General features: G+C 33.2%; 1 protein-coding gene across 5 annotated transcripts in view; it reads right to left on the reverse strand.

The window, feature by feature from the left end:
* Nucleotides 1-24,652, reverse strand: part of ADGRV1 (adhesion G protein-coupled receptor V1) — a 238,932-nt gene that overhangs the window by 139,163 nt on the left and 75,117 nt on the right. For 4 of the 5 annotated variants that reach the window (XM_087927062.1, XM_087927063.1, XM_087927065.1 and 1 more), the window contains exons 43-60: nt 24,151-24,413; nt 23,364-23,539; nt 22,086-22,210; nt 18,605-18,771; nt 17,962-18,108; nt 16,461-16,568; nt 14,083-14,335; nt 13,537-13,659; nt 12,234-12,456; nt 11,194-11,398; nt 10,327-10,473; nt 7,808-8,063; nt 7,106-7,308; nt 5,626-5,802; nt 3,950-4,132; nt 2,930-3,109; nt 867-1,031; nt 134-251 (exon numbers count right to left, since the gene is read on the reverse strand). In XM_087927062.1, the coding sequence (XP_087783188.1) occupies nt 134-251; nt 867-1,031; nt 2,930-3,109; nt 3,950-4,132; nt 5,626-5,802; nt 7,106-7,308; nt 7,808-8,063; nt 10,327-10,473; nt 11,194-11,398; nt 12,234-12,456; nt 13,537-13,659; nt 14,083-14,335; nt 16,461-16,568; nt 17,962-18,108; nt 18,605-18,771; nt 22,086-22,210; nt 23,364-23,539; nt 24,151-24,413 (3,219 nt within the window). The remainder of the gene's footprint in view (nt 1-133; nt 252-866; nt 1,032-2,929; nt 3,110-3,949; nt 4,133-5,625; nt 5,803-7,105; nt 7,309-7,807; nt 8,064-10,326; nt 10,474-11,193; nt 11,399-12,233; nt 12,457-13,536; nt 13,660-14,082; nt 14,336-16,460; nt 16,569-17,961; nt 18,109-18,604; nt 18,772-22,085; nt 22,211-23,363; nt 23,540-24,150; nt 24,414-24,652) is intronic. The other variant, XM_087927064.1, reaches the window with a different exon arrangement.

The following is a 24,652-nucleotide window of genomic DNA, read 5'->3' on the forward strand; positions in this document are numbered from 1 at the left end:
TCTTTATTTGAATCTAATCATGGCATCTCATAGTTTTCTAAACATCTCCGATAAAGGGAAAAAATAAAGGTAATTAGTCCTGTTTGGCATTGCTATAATTATAGCTTTGGATACTGTTTTAAACAGTGTTTACCATTTACAGGTGATATTTCTGTGTTATCAGTAGACACCAGATGAATTGAATAATGTTCATCACCTTCCAAAACATCATCTTGAATTGCATGCAAAATTATGGTTTTCTGAGATTCTACCTGTATAAAATTGGAAAAGATGATTATATATCTTAGAGCTATATTTGGTGTACTGAAAAAGAAAAACTTAACATTAAATGAAATTAAAATCAAATGAAATTAGTTTCAAAAGAGGAAAACACTAAATTAAATTAATATCATTTAGGAGATAAGCATAGAATTTTAACCTTGTTAAGAAATATATCCAGTGGACAATATTGTTAAACAGGAGAAAATCACTAAAACATAGGGAAAAAATTGAGAGCTTTTCTCTTAGAATATTAGTCATATCAAATTCATAATTGTATATTTGTGTTTCTACTTTCCACATGTGGCTAACAGTGCAAATATGTTAAGTTCACATCAATATTTTTTATTTGAATAAATCAATATAAACCTATCTTGCCATGGGGCTACTCAAAGCAGCTTACAGTAATAAAAGGAAAGAAATGAAGAGAAGTGTAAACAACACAAAAGCAAAATAATAGAACAATAAAACACACAATTAAAAAGAACGCAATGAGAACACATACAATATGATATATATGATATATTATACACACACACACACTTGAATTAAAATAAAATATTAAATAATAACACATTAAAAAGGTGAGGCGGCAAAAGGGGTTGTACCTCAGAAAAGAAAAGAGTACCATTGAGAGGAGCAAGATCATATCTAGCTGCCTCCTCAAGTTTCCAAAGAATCTGGACTTCTCCTTGGCCCCCTGAACTCCGACTTACAGTGAGAATGACATTGGCTGAGGGATCATGTATTGACTGAGGTTCTTTCACTGTTACCTAAAGCAAGAAAAACATTGGTATTAGGGAGACCAATATATAACAAGCAAAATATATCAGTGTTGAGCTTCCTTTATGTCACACACATTGCATTGATCCACTGCTGGAACCAGCAGCATACTTGGTGCCAGAAACTGCCAACAAGCAGGAGAAATGCACACATGCAGCCTCTCTCAATAAAAGACTAAAGAAGACTTTTGTATAAGGGACTTTCTCTGTTTACTCACATTCCCCTTTTAAAAACTGTTTAATGTGGCAAATAATTTGATTCAAACAAGCAGTCATTCAAAGAAGTCCACTAATAGCAATAGTAATTGCACAGTGCCCAGAGCTGCATCATGGGGCAGTATAAAAATAATTGTAATACACAAATAATGAAATAAAGTACACTTTGTGACCATTTGTTTTTTCTTTTGGTTTTTCAAATAAAGCCTACAATTATAAAGCAATTAAATTGTTTCTTCTTCTATGTCCTTAAGAATTATAAATTAGAAGTATAACAAGTAAATATTGAATCTGTTTGGTATGGTACACTGATGTTTTCATGTGAACATAAGTATCTTTTTTTGTTCTAATTAGAAAGCAAATACTAATTTGAGGATGATTCAAAATATATTTATGTTGGAATTCTATTTACAAAGTGTACTTAAAACATCCTCTTTAACAATAAATTCATTAACAAACCTGTTATATATGAAAGGCTATGGTAATGGTTCTACTTCCAGGAGCAGCATCATTATTTATTCTCTTGTCCCATTTAGCACCTTAATTTGCAAGCACAGGTCTATCTATCTCTTAGATAAACACAATCACTTGATAAAACAGCTATAGCATATAACATTAAGTTCTAGTTGTGGTATCACTTCTGCTAATCCAATGTGAGAGTTGCCAGCTTTGAAACCAACTCATGGGGAATTGCTACTTAAGCTCCTAAAAAATATGTGTGACTTCAATTTTACTTTTACACCCAATTGTTGACACCCAGAGGTCCTTAAAATAGCTTACACTTCTTTTGATATCCCAATTATTAACTGAGCTTGTCAGGGAGAAAAAGAGATCTTTTCCTGGACCATTTTTTTCTAAATTTTACTAAGTGGTTATTATTGTACTAACGAGAAGAGCTCCTCTTATTTAAATCTGAACACAAACACTAAGGAAGGATGGACTGTCTACAGTGGTGCTTAGATGTTTGTGAATTCTTTGGTATTTTCAATATTTTTGGATACACATGGATCTAAAACATGATCTGTTTTCCACACAAGCCCTAAAACTAACTAGAGAAAACTCAATTAACAAATGAGTCAAAATTATACTTGTTCATTTATTTATTGAGGAAAATGATCGAGAGCTACATTGTCCTTGGGATAGGGGAATGGGATAGAAGTCATGTAAAATATCTATAGTTGTCTGTTCAAAGAGCTTAAAATAAGTTGTTGTGTATATCATTATGAAAGCCTCTATACATCTCTTCCTAAAAATATTCTGCACCAGAATCTAGATAGTTCCTAAAACAATTTTTCTGTATATAGTCACATGAAGGAGAATTACATCTGGCTATTTACATCTGATGCAATGAAAAATATCCAAGGTGATATGTATTTCGAGATGTATGGATTAATTTTAAATAGACATTTTGTTTTCAGATGCCTTACTTGGTGATGAATATATGTGTTCTCTCTCCCTCTCCCTCTCTTTCTTGCATGAAGTATACTGTGAAAACATGTCCTTTCTTGGAAGTATTTTGGCTAATTTCAGTGCTTATTATTTATATCCTAGTACCACTTTTGGTCTCAGCTGGACTGGGACATCTAGCTGGACATATCTATCCATTCTAGGTTTGGATATGCAAGTGATCAAAGGGTGTCTGGCAGTAAATATATGATCTTACTTTCACTTACATGTTTTTCTTCAAAGCTAAAAACTCCAGCAGGTGAATCATTTGGTGCAATAGTAACCATAATCTGTACATCATCACCTAATCTTGCATCACCTGTCACTCTAAGTAAGGTAACAGTGAACATTTCCAAAAATTCAACCTCTTCATCATCTATGATAGTGATCTCTATCACTCCTGTAACCTAGAAAATAAATTAAAAATAAAAACAAATATGAAATAAGTACTATGAACATGCTCAAGCTCAAGACATTTAGATTTAATTGTGAAGCATAATAAAAATGGAAATGAAAGTCCAGGTGAGATAGGTAGCTATATAAATTTGCTTAATAAATAAATAGATAAAAGAAACCTCAAAGAAAGCAAATCTGGCATAATGCACATCATACATATAAACAGTTAAAACATACTACAAAACCCTTTTACAAAATAGTCTCCACTGTCCTTTAAAGACAAGCAGCAACTCCTAAAACAACTCCTAAATGTAGCAGGATTCACTGGTACATTTAGAAACAAAATATCCATTTTTAATATATCAATATAAAATACATTTTCTTTACTTTAATGGCATTAGATGATATATCCAAAACAAAAAAATTGCTAAGAAAAAAATATGAATAGAGAGTTACACCAACTTCAGAAGTTTGGTAGGTTTCACAATACTTTTAATATGAACATGACTCAGATTTCATTCTTGCAACAATTAATGGTATGCATGGTGTAATACATTTATGAGTAAATGTGAATTGCTCTCCAATCTCAATCAGCCATCAAAAAAGGAACCTGTTTGCCATCCTGTATTAGAACCACAAACATTGTTGGATAAAAGTTATCCAGACCTCACTAAGTTAATGACACTTATTTTTGTATATTTATACACAGACATGTGCTTTGAAAGTACTTAAAAGGTAAAAAGGGGAAAAGCACCCTATTAGCCAGCAATTATCTTAAAAGGAACATATTGTAGTCACAAGAAAAGATGATAAAAATATGGGAGGAGATGTTTTATCAATATGCTACATACTTGTCCATCAGCAAATATAAGGTTTCCAAACGATGGTGAAAAGTCTTTTAGACTAGCAGAGGCAGGTGTGGCTTCCCAATCCAATTTTATTGATCCAAATGTTCCTGCCTTCCGAACAATGGACAGCTTCAGAATATTATCTGGTGGTGGTATTTCATAAGCAACCACAGTCTTGTTCACATCCTTGAAAGAGAACAATTAGTATTTTATTAAAATATTTATATTAAAAATACTATAGTGCCTGTATTTCAAAAGGAGGAGGGGGAAGAGGAGAAAGAGTGAGAGATAAAAATTAATATATTATGTATAATAGGATATCTCTAGGATTTAGGAATTGCTTTTTCAGAGATTGTTAGGCCAAAGTGGGATTAGTAACAACAAAAGTACAAACACATTTATCACATACATAAATATAACCATTTTCTCTCTCTGGATTTTCACATGGAATAATTGAGTTTCCTCCCTTAAGAAAGGCTTTTAGTTAATTATTTTATTAATTATTATTACCTATTTTATGAGTTAATTATTCATCACCTATTTTATGATAAATGCTACAGCTTTTCTATTTCTTCATTTAAATGTATGAAGAGTGTCTTTGGTAGTGGTTGTTCTTTATCATGGCATATTATCAGGAATCCTTTTAGCCTATGAATACTGTGAAGTGGATAGGAATTTGTCAACGTTGTATTGTGCCACCTGTTCTTTGGATACCTGCCCATCCTGTCTATTGAGGGGAACAGATGGAGAGGTAAGTGAAATACTGTTGATATTCTATTTTTACTGCCTCGAGATTTCAAGGGTCTGGATAGGAGAGAACAGATTGAAGTTTAATCTAAGGAAGATGTATGTAACTACGGTCTGTACATTAAGATTCTCTATCAATACTAGTGTTACTTCTGTTATCTCGCAGGCACAGTGAAGGAACAGATTCACTGGGGGGGGGGGTTTCCATCTACACTCACAGCTCCTGCTTGAAGGTAGAATAGCAAGTAGGTCTTCACCCAAGTTCAAGTAATGCTCCATTGTGACCTTACCTGGTAGGCTAAAACGCACACTCTCATTACCCTTGGACTACCCATAAAGACTACTTAGAAACTATAAATAATTTAGAATGCATATTCACTGGTTCTCAATGCTGGAAATACAAAATATGGAATTTACAGACCTAAACTGAGCAACAACTGATTTTCAGGTATAAATTAATATGCTGGTTTAGACCTTTATGGCTTGGCACCTGAGTACTTGCAGAAATGCCTGTTCTAAATAAAATCTAGTGACCAACCTCCCAGATCTTACTGGAATAATTATTTTGTCATATTATATGGTATGTATTATATATAAGCTGCTGAAAGTCACCAGATTGTAATGAAATTAATTAAATGAATAAGATTCAAGACCTTTCTTGGTAAGGATCAATAGCTGCTTAGCAAGTCTTTGACAACAAATCCTGTCATATTCAGATTAAGATAAATAGGAAAAATTATAATTAGAGACCACTTGGCTTCATTATATTATAGGAAAACATAAAAGCAAGGGACATATTAAGCATGGATAAAATATTTATAATTTCACATTATTAACCTATGTATTATTACCTACATACCATAAAATGGCCAACTTAGAACAAGAACAGTACCTACTGCTCTTGATATTGAGATATTTCAGTTTGTTCTCACCTTGCTAATGTTGAACTGAAATATTCCTCTGGGGTTATCATTTTCTTCAATTAAAATCTCAGCTATTTCTAAACCAAATTTCTTCATGCTCTGTTGCCGTCTAGTAAGAGAATAATTCAGTAACTGCACATTACTAATATTGATTAAAAATCCCTCTTGTAATTCTGGAATATTATCCTGTAAGATAAAAAATGTTTTAAATTATTTTGAAAATTTAGATTTTGGATAGACTAGTAAGAGAAATAATTTCAAGTTATGATTGTTTCAGTGGAAAATAAAGACAGGGAGCAACAAGCAACCAATTCCCTTAATATAAAGAAGATTAATTATATAGAAACAAATGATTGTTAAAAATATATTTTCTTTGCTGAAAATATAATTTCATTGTATCAAAATCTGTTCTTCTCTGATTACCTAATCAATTTAAGGAAAAGTTAAAGATAAATTAAATTCATTAATTTAAGGTTAAAGAGTAAAGATAGTGTTCAGATTGTCTGAGGACAGCCTTTCCCAAATTATATCTACCTGTCCCATCAAATCTGCAATTGCACCATCATAGGAATAAATGATTTTGGCCTGTCACTTTGTGAAACTAAATTTAAATCTTCTGTTAAGGTTTTATTATGACTTGTTTGGCCCAAAAGATTATATGGCTTTCAGAGAAATGTCACAATATACTAGATTGGAATCAATTTGCCTTCACAAAAATGAGGAAAACCTATCCAGGTGAGGTGCAGCAGAGTTTGTACAAAATAGTAGCATCAGAAAATAAGCATGAATGTTTCAATAGAAACCAGAATCATTGGAAATTGGGCAGCATATTAATTTATTTTTATTTTGTTCAATTATATTGAAAGATTTTTCAAAAGTGGTTTGTCAATGCCTTCTTCCTAGGATTGAGAAATGACTGGCCACCAAGCTGGCTTCCTGCCCACGAGCTCAGTCTCTCATTTTCTAGCCGGATGTCTTGATAATTACATCAAAGTGGTGTCCATAAATGTAATAAATTATTATCAGTAGTGGTATATCATAAATACAGTAGAATATGTCATACCATTTACTCAGAGAACATGTAGATAAAATCTAGAACTTGTTGAGATTACAAATTGTAGAAGCCAATACACCAGAAAATTTTCTATTTATTAACTGATTTATTAAACAATCAATCATAAAGTACATAGATATATCTGGACTTGTTCTTACACACAAATTATATTCAAATAATCAACTTGGGAATTTTCAACTAGCGTAAATATCAGTTAAAGTATGAAATATATTGTAAAGTTGAAAGACACTGAAAGAATAGGTTTTTAAATACAGGGAATATAATTAGTTCAGATTTAGATGTATTGGGAATAATATCATTAAATTATTGACTGCTATTTTTTTTTATTCAGAAATATTAATCAGAAAAGTATTTTCACTTTTCATGTCATTCACATAAAGGCTTGCTAAAAACTATATACTTTCAAATACTCACTGGTAAAATGGTTACATTAACTGAAACTAATGTTATATTCTCTGTCATAATAATGGTCTTGTTTTCCAATCTATAATCTTCATTTTCAATTGCTTGATTAACAAGAGGGAGTGAAAAGATAGGGTGGGATATTATGTGTATACTAATATCACCAACAAATGGTTGTTCTCTGAAAATATGTAAAATAATAGTAGTTGATCTCCCTAGGAAAAAACAATATTAACGTTAATGAATATATATACTTATTTAAAGATTTTATTTTTTCCAACCAAAACTAATATGATTATAACCAATGAACTACATAATAGTAATAACTCATATTACTTCCATAAATTGCATTTTCTCTGGAATCAAGAAAAAAAATTGTGCTATGTTTAAAAATTAGGACATTAAAAAGCCTGTAAGCACACTTTTCTAAATATAGTTTTTAAAATCATTTAAAACACTTTTTTAAAATAATCAGTGAAATGTCTCGCTTAAATAAAAAATATAACTCATTTTTCTTGCTACTCATATATTACATTCAACATATTTTATTAATCCTCCCAGATTAAAACAATGTTTGAAACTACATTCAGAAATGTTTTCTTTAAAATCTATAGATCTAACTGCAACACTGTATATCAGAAGACCTTTTTTTTAAAAAAAATATCTGGAAATATATACTTGAATTTCTCTAGGATTTTCTCAGAATTGATTTACCTTCAGGCTCTGCTACTTTGTTAAAGAGAGAATCTGTGTGCCATCCCACTGCACCAAGGGGAGTGTCATTGGGCAGAATAGTAAGTATAGCTTTTGCTCGACTTTTATCAATTATGGCTCCTCTCTGGGGATCTTGAATGCCCACGGTGCTAATATGAGTGAGAGTTATAATCAGTGTCTCTGAAGCTTCAGGAATAACATCTGCAAGGACTGTTAATGTTACTGTTGTCAAAGCCTGACCCTCTGAAAATGCCACCTAGAGAATTTAACAAGAAAATATACAACTTTATATTTGACACATAACTGTTGGCTTAACACAGTTTAAGATGCAATCCAATGAAAGTTATCAGTTTTGTACCAGTTAAAGGAAACATTTTATCAAATTATTCTAATCAAATTGCCATATCACTATTGTTTAAATGGTGTCATTGCTTTTTTCAAGTTTCATAATTATCTATGCCTATTCAACTACCTGCAATATAATAGTGAAACATAAATAAATTTTAAATAATATTGTAAGCCCCCCAAATTATCCTGCGGTACAATGGGCGACCAATACATTTTATAAACAAACAAACAATGCATATCTAAGATACTTTTGTAGTACTGGAAAATATACAAGTTGTAACCAATAATTGAATTGGTAATGCTTGTTTACTTTTCAATGTTTATTTTGTTTATCTATGGTACAAAATAAAATCTTTCAGGGAGGCTGGATTGTAGTTCAACATATTTTGAAAAAAGCAGGTTGAAACAAGTTGAAATATCAGGTACTACCTTATCCAATTTTAGGAAGAGGAGATTTTAATATCTGCAGTTTATTCCTGTATTTCCTATTAAAACTATTTCAAATTCGATGGCTTAAATATACAACTTTTACCTTGTTTACCAGATAGAATAAGTTGTTGGAGGGGAAGGGTATGCTAATATGATTTTGGATTTTTCTTATGTCTAACCAAGTTTATTTTGCTTTTTGTATTAAAATTCTAAGTTGCATTGACATTCAGAATAAATTTAAAAATGCACTTTTTTTCTGCAATAATCCTTAGCAATAGCAACTGGCGATAATCTTGAGTACATATAAGTAGAACTTTATGACACTTTAGAATTTTTTTATAAAGTAAACGCAACCTCTTTAACCCAACTTTCTGCAAGTTTCAATACTGAAACTTTCAATTTAGAAAAGAAATCTGGGTATTTTGTAAAAGTCATCTCATGCCATTTTATACGCAATCTCATATTGTTCAACAGATGTGTTCCTCCTCATGAGTGAATTTTCACTATGTGCAGCAGCAATTGAGTAATACGGTGACCTAGAGGTGGAGCTCTCGCCTCACAATCAGGAGGGTATGAGTGCGATCCTAGGTAGAGGCAGATATTTCTCTCTCTGAGCACAATGAGAATATATTTGCTGAACAAAACTCTGCATTGGCAACAGGAAGGGAATCTGGCCAATAAATACTCAGCTCCATTCAGTTGCCCTGATTCCATCCAGCAAGGGATTATGGGGTCATTAAAGGGAGATGATGATAATATGCAGCCACAAGTAAGAAAGTGCTATTGTATATTTTGTATTATCTGAGTGGCATTCAATTGTGGCTTCATTAAATTTGATCCACTTCAGCCCATTTTCAATATGATCAATGCATGATGCTTATTAAGAAATAAACGCAACTAAATGAAATTGAGTTTCCTGTTGGTATTCATAAACAGCATTGTTAGTACTACGAGTTACTAACAAAAAGATACACAGCAGTGTTTTCGTATCAGTATACATTATAGTATAAATTTATATTTTAATTATTTCCATCGAATATGGTATTGATACTGGATTTCTAAAAATTAGTGTGTAACACAACTTTCTCCCCCTAGAAAGGACTGAAGAAATATCACACAGAAGGCACTTTTTCAACCAAAGTAAATTCACAATTTATATAAAAGCATGTCTCACTTAATGACCATTCAAAGTTACAACTAATCCCGAAAAAACTACTCAAGACCTATCCTCAAATTTACAACTGCTGCACTCACCTTGCAGTCACATGATTTGCATTTTGGGCACTTTGACAACTTGGTTTGCATTTACAATCATTTTAGGTGTTTTTTGCCTAAAATGATTTTCTGACACCCATTTAGGAGAATGGGTTCATTTAACGACCACATGGTTAGCTTAACGGCCTTACTGCATTGATTTGAGAATATTAAACAACATTACTATTATGATTACAATCAAACAAATTAATTTGTTTTACATTTTAATTTTGTTTTTGTTTTTTGTTTTAAGAAAAATAGATTAAAAAATATCATTTAAGGAGCATAAAGCAAAGGACAAAAAGGTTCTTTCCATAAGTAAAAATGATTTTGAAATTTTAGATCAAGAAATTAAAGGACAGTACAAGGGAAGTAAACTTCTAAGTTAATATTAGTCAATTTGATTCTTATTTAATTGGATCAGTAATGCATTAGCTATTAAAACCTGTTGGCAGTTTCTATAGCTAAAATTTTGGCAAAATACATACCACCCCTGAAGTTGGAAATATGTCATTAATACTCCCGCTAGCTTCCCAATGCACTATAACATGTCCAAATGTACTTATTAAGCGCTCAACGTTCAAGCTGATCAAGGTGTCCTGTTCCATTTCTTCTGCTTGTTTAAATAATGAATTCTAAAACATACCAATGATGAAAAATAATACACAGTTTAACATACATATATCTTGTTTTTCTGTTCTTTAAAAACAAGTTCCATCTGCCTCTATCTCTACTAAAGTTTTCCTGGGTTTAAGATTAGGAGATTTTTTATCAATATTTCTTATTGATAAAAGTTCTATCCAGCCTGAAAAATGTTGGTTCCTATTTTGACAATCTTCTACAGCAGAGAAAATTAGCGTGGCTGAAATGGGGCCAGTGAAGAAACTGAGTTCCCTATATTTAATATCCCCATAGAAATAAACAATAAATAAATTAGGCCAGTTTTTATAAAGATTTTCACACCCAACATGATACCATTTTGTGGTAGCAAATAGATTGCTAGACTTGGATTCAGGTATCCTTGAACCTGTCAGTATTATTATGTATTGTCATCAGTGTAAACTACTAAATTGTTTTAGGGAAGCTGGAATATAAATCTGAATATAAATATAAATACATTTTCTTAATTTTATAAGCCATCACAACAGAATTCACTATTAAACCAGTATTACATGAGGGAATTGCAGGTTCCAATGCATTTTTATTTATTTTATTTTTATTTATTGTTACTTTTATATACCATCCATCTTGCTATCCAAAGATGAATTAATAATATGGTGAGATATGTTAATAAGACAGCTGTTTATGATTCTGGTGTTGTAGTTTACAACATTATAAATATGAATACATTTTACCTGGGCAAATGCAACAACTCCATGAGCATCATCATTAGAAGGTATCACTATGGTCACATAACCATTAGGTCCTATTTCTGCACCACCCTTTGGATTTTTCAGCCATACTTTAAAAGATTCTTCTTCCTCTGGGACTGTGTCATCAAAAATATTGATTGCTATCACAATTTCTTTATCTCCTGGTTCAAATATCACTTCAGCTGAACTAGCATAAAAACACAGGTGTACAGCATATTTATAATTAAACAATTGTTTTTCTGAGACAAAGTAAAATCAGTTTTAACACAGAAAAATGTAATTTTATGTATTTAAAGAAACAATTTCTATCAATTACTAATTTGTTGTTACTATTTACTTAAGTGTCTCAGGAAACATATGAGGTCAATTCAACAATAAGCAAGTAGACTTATGTTTATATAGAATAATTTATCCTTTTCCTCCTATCTATAAAATCTTGCATTTTTATAGTCTGTTTTGGTATATCATTCCACATCCTGAAGCAGATTTTAAATGTCCTATGTATGGAGCAGTGTGGAGTTGAAGCTCTGTCTCCATAGTACTCTAGCAGACCATTTCATTTGCCAGATTAGATTACCCCATGCATATTTTAAACAAATAACAAACACATTTAGATTAGACCAATCTCATTGTTTTTAGACTTGATCCAGTTTTATCCCAAACACAAAACATCTCTCAGCAATCAATCAATCAGTCAATCAAAAACTCAGCAACTTCTATCAGTTTTCTAGGCTACTATATTCCATTGTCATCTTTAATTTGTTCATTTTTTGCTTATAATCTTTGACAGTACTCTTTCCTGTATTTCTGAACAATTCCAAGATAGTGTCTTCAATTGTTGATTTGACTATTACTTTCTCACTGTAGAATTTTCAGTAGAAACTGAAAGATTCAGAACATGGAAGGAATTGTATTAGAAACTCAAATCTTTACAGCAAAAGAAAGAACAATACTATGATGACTGTAATGTTTTATAAAAGTAACAATATGTTCATAATCAATATTAAAAAATGAATTCATACCTAGGTATAAAATCTGACTGATTTGAAATTGCAGTTAGCTCGTAAATATAGGAATAGGAATCTCCAGTCACAACAATGAGACTTTTGTTAGAATTAAGAGATTTTACATTGATACTGGAAATATGATTGGCAGAAGGAGCTTCTAGTAATGGAGAAAACCGATTCATTTCTGAGTTCCAGGAATATAGAGCTGATATATCTTTGCTAGCAAACAGTACATGCACTGCATCAAGAAACAAAGAAGTTAAGAATGATAGAGAAAAATGTTAACATTTTATGCTAAAACATTTTTAAATATTTAATTGGTTTTGTTCAAGCTGTATTTTGCATTTACTTAGCATTTTCTGTTTTAAAGACATACAAAGCACTTAAAAGAGTGCACCACAAGGGCACTGAAATTAATAAACATCAGTCCTTGAAGCAACCATGTCCTCTGGAAGCTCAGCATAGCTGCTTCTAAGGCTTACCACATCATTCATCTGAATGTATATATGTAGATAACACTTTTGCTGGTATCACAAATATAGCAAAGCAATTGTGCACGCACTTAGACAATCAAGGAAAGATTTGTGCAAATCTTTCCTGAAGGAGGGAAGAAATGTTTGCACTTTAAAGCAAATGGAGCATGCTCATTTTTCTGCCAATCAGCAACAAATATCTTTATTCCCCTAGCAAGCCAAAGACATTCCTGAAGCTGCAAAGGTTCATAATTTTCCTGTGGCAAAAATAAGTAATTTTGTCTACTATAAATCTGCAGTTTTGAACACACGATTAAGTTACATGTTAAAAACTGTTCTATACGTTTGTTTTCTCTCAGGAAGCTTGAACTGTGAGAATGACTCTGCTATTACTAATCATATTATGCTGAGAAACAAGGTGCACCAAGACTTTTTAAATGCCATTATTATGTATGTAATATCCATATCCAAATTGCTCCAAATGTTTATTTTGAAAAATCATGGCTAACTGTACATCTCACAGCATCCAAAAGGCCAATAGTATTATTTATGATAGATTAGAACAGAATAACAGAGTTGGAAGGTACCTTGGAGGTCTTCTAGTCCAACCCCCTGCTTAGGCAGGAAACCCTACACCACTTCAGACATATGGTTGTTCAACATCTTTTTTAAAACTTGCAGTATTGGAGCAAGTTGTTCCACTGATTAATTGTTCTATTTTCTATTTATCACTGATAATGGTATATACATGGCATTTCCCCCTACAGAAAAATTATACCTCTATGAGGAGGGGGGAAAGATCTTGTGTGAATTAATGTAGTATCAGAGATTATTGTCACACTTACCTAAACCTGAAAGTGGGGAAAAAGTATGGATTGCATTTACTGTTCTGACGGAAATAGACTGAAAATATCTGAAGGAAAATTTCCCTGTCTCCCAGATAAAAATTTCACACGTACTGTTGATCTCTATGGAAAGTAAAATCAGACAGCTTTCTATGAATATGGGTATTTATAACTAATGCACTTATGATCAATAAATAGTAACTTCTAACAAACCAGTTCATTTTAGGAAACACCATGGATTATAGAACTAGAACCATGTTTCCTTAATGTATGCATTACAAATGAATAAATCACTTATGTCCCCAATATCAAAAGAAACCATTGACAAACAAATTTTGAAACAAAAGGAAAAAACAACTAGCAAAATCCCCCCAATATATATCAACAACTTTACATCACTGGCCTTTTAAAAATGTTACATAGTAAGTACTGTATATATCAATAGCTCATCATTAAACAAAGTAACTTATTAATTATAAGAATCATTAAAAAGTTTTTTCTTGCCTCAGTTTCCACACTTAATGTAATTCTATCAAATATGAGTACCTTTTGCAAAAATTAGGTAGACATCAGATCCAGAAATGACAGCTTTGACTTGTGTTATTCCATTGATTGGCACTTCTTGAAACCTTATAAAATCATTTTCTGACCACTTGAATAAAAGAGGTGTATGTATGGATTCACAAGGGACAATGACAAGATATATTGTACTTCCCCTGGGGAAAAGATCCAGACTCAAAACTCCATTCACAGAGAGTTGATTATGGAATATGAAGATGCCATTATTCCACTGGAAAATCTATAAAATGCAAAAGAGCTCTAGTTATAACTAAAATTGGAAGAAATCAAATATGTTAAAATATCTTTTTCCTAAATAGGACACCTGGTATGGAATATATTTCTTGCTCACTATGTATATAAATAAACAGCCATAGAAATTATTAATAGGAAGAGCAATTTTTATAATTTGTACCATATATCATATTTTTCAGTGTATAAGACACACTTCTCCCCTCCCCCCAAAAGTGGGCGGAAATGTCTGTGCATCTTATACAGTGAATATTGTTGAAGCCCCACCCACCCACCAGACCTCACCCTTTGACCTCTGCCTCCCAGCAATTTGCCTCCTTGCAGCAAAGAGCAAACAGCCTGGTCAGTTTCAGCACAGCCTGATTTAGCACGAGCAGCTGATTGACGGTTGGATTGGCCTCCCGGAATACCAAAATCAGCTATTTCAGGCTGTAGGGATTGTCATCGCCTATCGCTGCCTTTGTGCACCTTATTTTCAGTTTCCGTGCACCCTGTTTTCAGCCTGTTCCAGGCAGCAGGAATAGACAGCGGTGATTCCCGCCACCTAAAATAGACTGAAAATGAAGCATGCAGAGGCCGAAACCATGGTGCAAGGAGGCCGAAAATGGAGCACACAGAGACAGCGATAGGCAATGGCGATCCCTGCAGCCTGAAATAGCTGATTTTGGTATTCTGGGAGGCCGATCCAACCACCAATCAGCTGCTCGTGCCAAATCAGCCTGTGCTGAAGCTGACCAGTCTGTTTATTCTTTGCTGCAAGGAGGCAAATTGCTGAGAGGCAGAGGCAGAAGCAGATTTTTTCCCCCTTATTTTCCTCCTTAAAAGTCTTATAGTTTGGAGCATCTTATAGTCTGACAAATACGGTAATTGTACATAATTTTTAAATTTTCCTTTTCAAAGAAAAAATAATGATCATTATCATGGTGAAGCATGACACTCTTCCACTTATTTCATTACTGGTCGGTCAAGGTATGTATGTGAATGCTTTGCTTTTACATTATTTCATTATCTCTGACAGTCTGAAAATAACATTTCCTGAGGAACCTCTCACCAGGCGTCTTTTCCCAGAAAAGGGAAACAGGACTGTTTGGAGCAACAGAATTCTCAATTACCTTCCTTTGGAAGGTAAGCTCAAGAATACCACCAGAACTTTTATTGCACCTCAAAAGCAAAGAGAATTTTGAAGGTGCCATTGGAGGAGCCTTTTGACTGTAAATATAACTGATTAATTGATTGACTGAATTTTTTCAAAACAACTCAAGGCTGAAAAACACTTTTTTTCCTGAAATTTATGCAAAAGTATACAATTCAATATGTGTTAAGATAATAAACTTCCAGTCCATAAAACATCACTTTTGACATCACCACAGAGCTATGTGACTTCTCTCTTCAAGTACTACAACAATTTTTGGAGAGCTTACATTGATAGCTATGCATTTTACTTCACACATTTGAGTATTAGTTGAATAGATTTTGCTAAAGAGGAGGCATCACCATTGGAGGGAGGCATGTTGGATGCAGAAAGGTAGAATGGTTTGGAGTCTTCATTGGCACAGGGAAAGTGGAGCTTGAATTATTAAACCTTTATGCCATAATATAGATATGGTGCTCAATAATGTAGGCATAAGTGTAAGATTGATCCAGAAATGAAATGCATCATCAGCCAGAATAATAAGAATCATTGCAGGTTAGGAGCATATTTAAAGCAGAGCTCCAATTGAGAAAAGTTTCTAACCATTAATTCCTCACCATTTCAGCTGATTAATCTGCAATCATCATTTTAAACACAGAACAGTAATTTGCAGATATGAATACAAAAACATGTCCTGAAGAAGGATGCAAAAACAGCCAGGTACATATTTCTATAGGTGGTATTCAAGTTGCATTTATCAATGTACAATCAAAACATAAAAGCAGAAAAAGTATAAATTTCAAATATTTCCAATGATCATATGATTCAAATACTTACATCTGAATTTGCTGCCTGATTTGTATGCATCCCCTTAAAGAATTCACAAGGCTTTGTAGGTTCTGAATATGTTACTAGATAATATGTTATTAGGTAAATATACAAACAAGGCTAATACAGGAAATAAAATGAAAATTCTCCTAACCTGGGTAGACTCAGTTTCTGGTCTGTAACTTGCAATAATCAAATAATGGCTTTGATTCAAATTGAAATATTTTATATCACTGGTGGCTGGCACCAATATAGACTGTACCTGAAAGAAAGAAAAGGAAATACAATCACATGTATCTAATACAACCTTCAAAATGTATCTCACTTGTTTTATTATAGAAATGTGGCTTAAGGCAAAATTATGTAAATAAAATGAACATCTGAACATCAAGCACTGTAACTTCCAAATTCGTCTCTGAGTTTCTAGTATTTTCCTATAAGTGTCAGCACCTGCTTTATAGGCACGGCACTTAATCCCTGAGATAAAGTGATATAATCCGTACGCTTACATAACATTTAAGAATGAATCTTGGATAGTGATTTATGGTGGGATATCAAGCTGACTCAATGATGATGAAAGTATGTGTTTATGAGGACATGGTTTAAAATCTTATGTCTGATTATTTAAGTTCTAAAATAATTTTTCCTGCCCTTTTGTTTTCCTGCCCTTTCAGCTTCCCAGGCTGGTCTGGCTCCTTATTTCTTGTCTTGCTAACTCTATGCCTTACACTGAGCATCAATACACAATCTCTCTTGCCCTTAGGATTTCTATGACGTGAAGCTTTATTTTTGCGAACTTGTGTCTTTCTTGACTGACTATATTCATTTCCTACAAATATATATCGTCCCCCTGAACAGTTAAAAAAATATTCATTCTCGTCACATTCTTCAAAAAATTAGATTCCTTGCATCCTTTGACTTTTTCCTTGAAATTACTTTAAAAGCTGTTCTGACATACTTGTGATATTACACACTAGTAATCTGATACCATCATGATTAAAATGCACTCCATATTTTTATATAGAATTGGCTTGTCTGAAAATGAATTCCATCTCTGAGGGAGATGGGTGGTTAAGAAAGATAAACTATAAATAAATAATCAGACTAATATCTAATCCCCCTCATTATTTCCACTATCACATTCATTTCTCATCTTGCTATCAAATTCACAAGCATATTTAACACTTTGGTCTTTTTATTTATTACTTTATTTAAATAGCATTCTAGAGTTTATATTAAAAATTAGTGAGAACACTTTACGTCTGCTGCCTTGTAGCTTTTCATTAAACCTACTCACAGGTTCTAAGATTGAAATAACTTGGTTACACTCACTAATAAACTATTGCCACTCCAGTCTGAAAAAAATACTTGCACTATTTGGAAGTTTTTTTTGCAGAACAAGGTTATTTTCCCCTTAGGAATAAATTCATCTTAGACTTTTTAAAGGAATGCTAGCATTCAATTAATTATGCATAAATGGTATTAGTTTTTTTCTCAAACAGATGCTCATGCATACTTAACTGTGGTTTACAAACAAGTATTTATAAATTTTCTGATATTACTACCTTTGATATTACCAGGAGGAAGAATTTTCAATTCAAGTATGTGAGTCATTAAAAAATTGAAAGGAAGTTTGGAAAATGAAACAATATTACCTCTAGCAGCTGAAATCCAGAGGTAAACAAGAATACGGTGTTGTTAGAAGGTGTATCTTCTTTTATTCCACCATGAGTAATTACTAAGTACGTTGAGCCATTGATTTGAAATGAAATACAATGATGAGGGTTCTTGATACTGAATTCCTAAGCAAAAAGTAAACCGGTAGCTTTTTTTTACTATACAATTAATAAAGTCCATGAATTATTTTAAGACAAAATATTTAATATTCCTCTCTATTGAAATAAGATTTATAAGTAGCCCTCCTTTAATGATTGCCTCAGTTAGCAACTATTCAAAAGTTATGACAGAGATGAAAAATTTTTTTTACAATCAATCCACATATTTATGACCTTTACAAGTCTGTAAAGCAGAGGTTTCCTAACTTGGCAACTTTAAGACTTGTGGATTTCAACTTGAAGTCCACAAAGTTGCCAAGTTTGGAGACCTCTGCTGTAAAGCCAAGGAAAGATGAAGAACATAAGCATGGCCATGGTTTCAATTAGCAACCATTTCACTTAATAACTAAATTGCTGGTTCCAATTGTGGTTTTTAAACAAGGTCTATCTGTGTATCACATAGCTTGAAACAGTGTTATGATCAATATTCTTATATATCAGTTTAATGTTTTACAATATTTACCTCAACAGGAACAAAAACTCCCCGCCATTGATATATTGAAGACTTTACAGCTGGATTTGTTCTCAACAATACGCCATATAAAAAGTCTCCTTCCAAAAAGAAACACCAGCTAGATATTGATTCTTCCTCAAAACTTTGTAAAATGGCCAGTACACTTAACCCACCCTCTGCAATTAAAAGAAAAGTAATGCTATTAATAGCACATATTAGCATAAACAAAGAAAGTCCATATTGATAGCTGACTAGTGGGTTTATCCCAAATGACTGTGAGCTGCTAAAATTGCATTACCTAGAAGAAAAGAAAAGAGGCAAATAGGATCATGTCTACAGGCAGCTGCTTATCAAACCACTACCAGAATTTTGGAAACAATTTAGGACAATCCTACAAAACCACTAGCCTCTCACTGTTGTACCCTACCACAGAAAAATTTACTGAAGTTGCCCACAGGGAAAATACTGAAACAGCAAATAACTGGCACCTACCCTTGTTCTTTCCTGATCATATTGTAACTTCAAAGAAAAAAAGAAGGTATATGGGTCAATATAAAAGAAAAAAAGAATGACATGGCCATAGGTGTATATTATAGGCCACCCAATCAAGCAGAAAATATAGATGTCCTTTTTGCCAGCCAACTAACAAACATATGCAGGAAACACACAACAATAGTAATGGGAGACTTCAATTATCCTGATAGCAATTGGAAAATTAATTCTGCACCAAGTGAGAAATCAAATAAGTTCCTAACCAACCTAGCTGACAACTTTGTTGTCCAAAAGGTAGAGGGTAAAATTAGAGGGACCGCCATACTGGACTTAATTCTTACAAACAGAGAAGAAGTGATAGAGGGAGTTGAAACTGCAGGAACCTTGGGTGACAGTGACCATGTCATACTAGAATTCAACATAACACAAACACAAGCAACAGAACATAATGACAAGACAGTCTTGGATTTTAAAAGAGTTTGATTTCAATAAACTCAGAGAAAACTATAAACGGGAAAGATTCCGTGGATGAAAATCCTAAAGGGGAAAACAACTCAAGAATCTTGAGAAACTCTAAAAAGTATGATCACAGAAGCCCAGACCAGCACAATACCATTGAGAAAGAAAAACAAGAAATCCAAGAAGAAACCAGCATGCCTGCACAAAGATCTCTCTGGCAAACTGAAAGAAAAAAAGGGCAAGTACAAAAAATGGAAAGAAGGACATACAACTAAGGCAGAATATCAGCAGATAGCCAGAATATGCAAAGACGAAGTCAGGATAGCAAAGGCTCAGAACGAACAAAGACTTGCAACAAAAGTCAAAGATAATAAAAAAAAGTTTCTTCCAAGATATAAATAACAAGAAAAAAATCAAGGAAACAGTCAGTCCACTAAAAAGAGAAGATGGCAAGGAAGTAACAGGCAACAGAGAGAAAGCAGAACTGCTTAACTTATTCCTTGCATCCATCTTCACACAAAAAGAAACTATAGTTCAACCCACCAAAAACATTATTGTAAAAGACAGACGAGAAATAAAAGTTAAAATAAGCAAAAAAATAGTAAGAGAACACCTGTCTGATCGTGATGAAAACAAATCACTGGGGCCTGATGGATTACATCCCAGAGTTTTAAAGGAGCTGGCAGAGATCATCTCAGAACCACTGCACCATATCTTTCAAAAATCCTGGAGCACCAGGGAACTACCAGAGGATTGGAAAAGAGCTGATGTGGTTCCATCTTCAAAAAAGGAAATAAAGAACAGACCCAGGAAACTATAGACCAATCAGCCTAACATCAATACCCGGGAAGATACTGGAAAAGATAATAAAAAAATAGATCTACCAACATCTAGAAACAAGTAAAGTAATAACTAGCAGTCAGCATGGGTTTGTTAAAAACAGATCATGCCAAACCAATCTTATTTCATTCTTCAACACAGTGACTAAATTAGTAGACCAGCAAAATACTGTGGACATAATATATTTAGACTTCAGCAAGGCATTTGATAAAGTAGACCACAACCTACTTCTTAGTAAGCAGGAAAAAAGTGGAATAGATAGCACCACCACTAGATGGATTTACAACTGGCTAGCAAAGCGTACTCAACGAGTAGTCCTTAATGGGTCTAAGTGTACATGGAGGGAAGTAAGCAGTGGGGTGCCATAAGGTTCCATCTTAGGCCCAGTACTCTTCAATATCTTCATTAACGACAGATGAGGGAATAGAAGAGGAACCTACCAAATTTGCAGATGACACTGGCAGGAATAGCTAATACCCAAGAAGATAGGCTCAAGATCCAGATGGATCTTGACAGACTAGAACACTGGGCCATATCTAACAAAATGAAATTCAATGTAGAGAAAAGTAAAGTCCAACACTTAGGCAAGAAAAACCAAAAGTACACATATAGACTGGGTGAAACTAGGCTCAATAGCAGTAACTGTGAGAGGGATCTTGGAGTCTTAGTGGACAACCAGCTAAATATGAGCCAGCAGTGTGTAGCCGCCGCCAAAAAAGCTAATGCAATCCTAAATTGCATTAACAGAGGGATACAGTCAAGATCAAGGGAAGTACTAATACCACTCTATAAAGCCTTAGCAAGACCACACCTACAGTACTGCATCCAGTTTTGGTCACCACATTATAAAAAAGATGTTGAGACTCTAGAAAAAGTACAGAGAAGAGCAACCAGGGTGATTGGGGACTGGAGGCTAAAACATACAACAAACAGTTGCAGGAACTGGGCTTGGCTAGTCTAGTAAAGAGAAGGACTGGGGAGACATGATAGTGGTCTTCCAATATTTGAGGGGCTGCCACAGGGAGGAAGGGGTCAAGCTATTTTCGAAAGCGCCTGTAGGCAGACATGGAATAATGGATGGAAACTGAACAAGGAGAGATTTAACCTGGAAACAAGGAGAAACAATCAACCAATGGAACAGCTTGCCCTCGGAAGTTGTGGGAACGCCATCCTTTGAGACTTTCAAGAAGACATTGGACTCCCATTTGTCAGAAATGGTGTAGGGTCTCCCGCTTGGGTGGGGGGTTGGACTAGATGACCTACAAAGTCCCTTCCAACTCTGATTATCTGTATCTGTAAGAAAAACCCTTAAAAAGCCACATTATGGGGAAAAAAGGGATCAGTAAAAAGAAATGAAGGGAAGCAGATGGAAACCTCCAGTGGGAAACTGCTTGATCTACAGCCCAAGAAGAAGAAAAAATAGCACAGACTTCTTGGATTCTTTTCTATAGGGAGAGCTACCCCACTAGTTAATTGATTAAGCTTCCAAGGCTTATATGTATCTGGGGATGCTGTGAGGACAACGTAGAATCCCAAGACATATATAAGGCACAAAAAGGTACAAAGCCAACTTGGGATGGATGCAGTCATTGTCTATGGAAGGGGCTTTAGTTATCTCTGGTTGAATCAACCAAATTACAATACATGAATTATAAAAACCTATCCTCTATAACCTATCAAAACTCATGAATTGACTTACTTATCCCAAATGCAGAATCAGGTCGTGTTTCCCATTCCACACTCACTGATGTATTGAGTCCATTGCTCCGAGATATTTTCAAATAAACTGTAGTGTTTGCTTCCTCAGCTATAATAGAATTTGTCCTAAGAATTATGGAAGATTTAACAAAATACATAAATAGTGATCCTTTTTAAGATTCATTTCTCTAAGTGCTATACAACTAAATAAATGATAAATAAAAATACACAGAAGGTGTTCTATTGGCATACTGATTGTAAGAAAGCTGATTTTCAGCACATGTAATAACTGAGATATTCTCATGTTAAAATAGCAGACTTTTTCATAGTAGTTGAGAGAGTAGATGCTAATTATAATGTAAATATTATATAAATTATAGCAAGATATTTAGAAATGTAACCTGTGGTTCTTTAAAATTTTCAGTGTATTCAAAAGTTACCACTGTACATATTTTCTTGGAAATGAATGTCACTGGATTGGGTAAATATAGAACTGATTGTGCAAAAACATCTGGAGACTGCTTTGTCAATTGAGTAGAGCACTAATGGAATCAAGCCAGTTCAAGGGCCTCACAACTTTGTCTGTAGCCATGATTGTGCACAGTTCTTCCAGGACTGTCCCTGTGTTGATCACCAGCCATCCTAAAAGCATTCACATACAGTCATTCCAAGTGGGAGCCTCAAAATCAGTTAAGCCATTTAGAAGACATGGCATTTCAACACTCTTGAGCAGTAGGTTTCCTTTGTCTGCAGCACAAGGCAATCTCCAGAATGGTTTTTCACATTCCTAGTTTGAGATACACATTGTTTGTCATGGTGTCCAGGGAGAGCAAAACAGAGAATTACAGAGATTTATTTTAATACAAGTGGCATGGAATCATATTCCATCAATAGTAAAAACAGATTAGATGCCAGAAATAAAACCTGAAACTAGGAAATATTAATGAAATCTCCAAATGCCTACTGTTTAATAAAAGATTATCGATATATAGAAACATCTAAATATATAACTATTATTTAATGTATGTATTTAAAATATTTGTATACTGTCTCCCATTGAAAATTTATTTCTAATAAGCAATGAAAAAAAATTACTATCAACATTTACAGTTGCTATTTATCCTAATTATCCTAACATTCTTCTGATATCTATAACTCTGACATTTGCCATTTTCTGTTATATTATAAATATCAAGAAATTTAAGAAGACTAAAGACTAAAGCATGTTAACTGTCACATATAACTAACAAATTAATTTCTGACCTAACACAATATTTACCTCTCTGTAACTGGAAAGATACTGAAAAGTCCCAAAGGGGCTTGATTTTGCAACACTGTGATCAATGTTTCTGTTCTTGCACCCAGTCTGGCTCCACCAGTTGGATTGAACAGTGTAACAATGAAATGTTCGTCCATTTCTGGTTCAGCATCCAGAATGGCACTAATATGCAGATTCTGAATAAAAAGCAATATATTAGTATTAAAATCTTGAATACTAGTATAATTACATTAAGACATGGAATGAAATCAAGAAAGACATGTTAGGATGGAAGAAACTGTCATTGTTATAACCTAAAAGAGAAATTTTATTCTTCAAAATATTATATTTAAAATCAAGTATCAAAATCTTGGATAAACTATAATCAACAATGAAACTCTACAACAACTTCAATTACAGATTTTCTTAACAAGCACTATTCTTTTGAAACAGAAGCACATAAATATCATCTTTTCCATCTATTTGTAGAAACTCATCAGAATTTGCCAAATTCCAATAAAATATACGTATTTTCAAAAATAATTGCTATTGAAATAAATATTTCCAAATAAACATGTACAGCTAAAGAACCTTTGTTTTTGAAAGGGCAAAATATTTTGAATTACAATCCTACAAAACCTACAAAATCAGTACACTTATCCTCTGCAATTTGTAAATTAGTTCTTAAGGCACATAGTACAATATAGATGCAATATGTTTTCTGATATAAACCAATTTATATTTATTTTATTTCTTAAATAAACATAACATTTTTTACATTTTGTAGAAACTACTTGTTGCATATTACCTTGACTCTTATTCCTTCTTCTAGAACAATATAGCCCTGTGATGGAGTCAAATCTATTGATTCTTCAGAAGAATTTATCTCTCGCACTATGTATTGGACAGTCACTGTTCCAAATATTCCTTGAGGTGGTTCTCTGATAATATTCAGTATCGCAACACTTTCCATTAAATGGAGTGTTGTCTGTTCCCTTAGGAAAAAATGTTCACTATTGTTGAAGGATAAAACTCCATGACCGTCATCATTGGCCAGAATAGTAATTGTTGCTTTGAACAGACAATAAATGAAATGATTATCTTAATTTCAACATACAATCATCGGGCAATGCTTCCATATAATTTAATAAATGATACTATTATCAATATTGGTATCTAAATCCAGGTTCAGTATATATTTGAGATTTTTTTGAGCATAAATTTGTGGAAGATAACAAAGTTTATTTAGATTATAAATATTTAATCATAATAACAATAAATCAAGACTTCTGTATCTAACATCTACAAGG

This window comes from Pseudonaja textilis, chromosome 2, assembly GCF_049901715.1.
Source record: "Pseudonaja textilis isolate UNSWEBS1 chromosome 2, rPseTex1.2, whole genome shotgun sequence".
Classification (NCBI taxonomy): domain Eukaryota; kingdom Metazoa; phylum Chordata; class Lepidosauria; order Squamata; family Elapidae; genus Pseudonaja; species Pseudonaja textilis.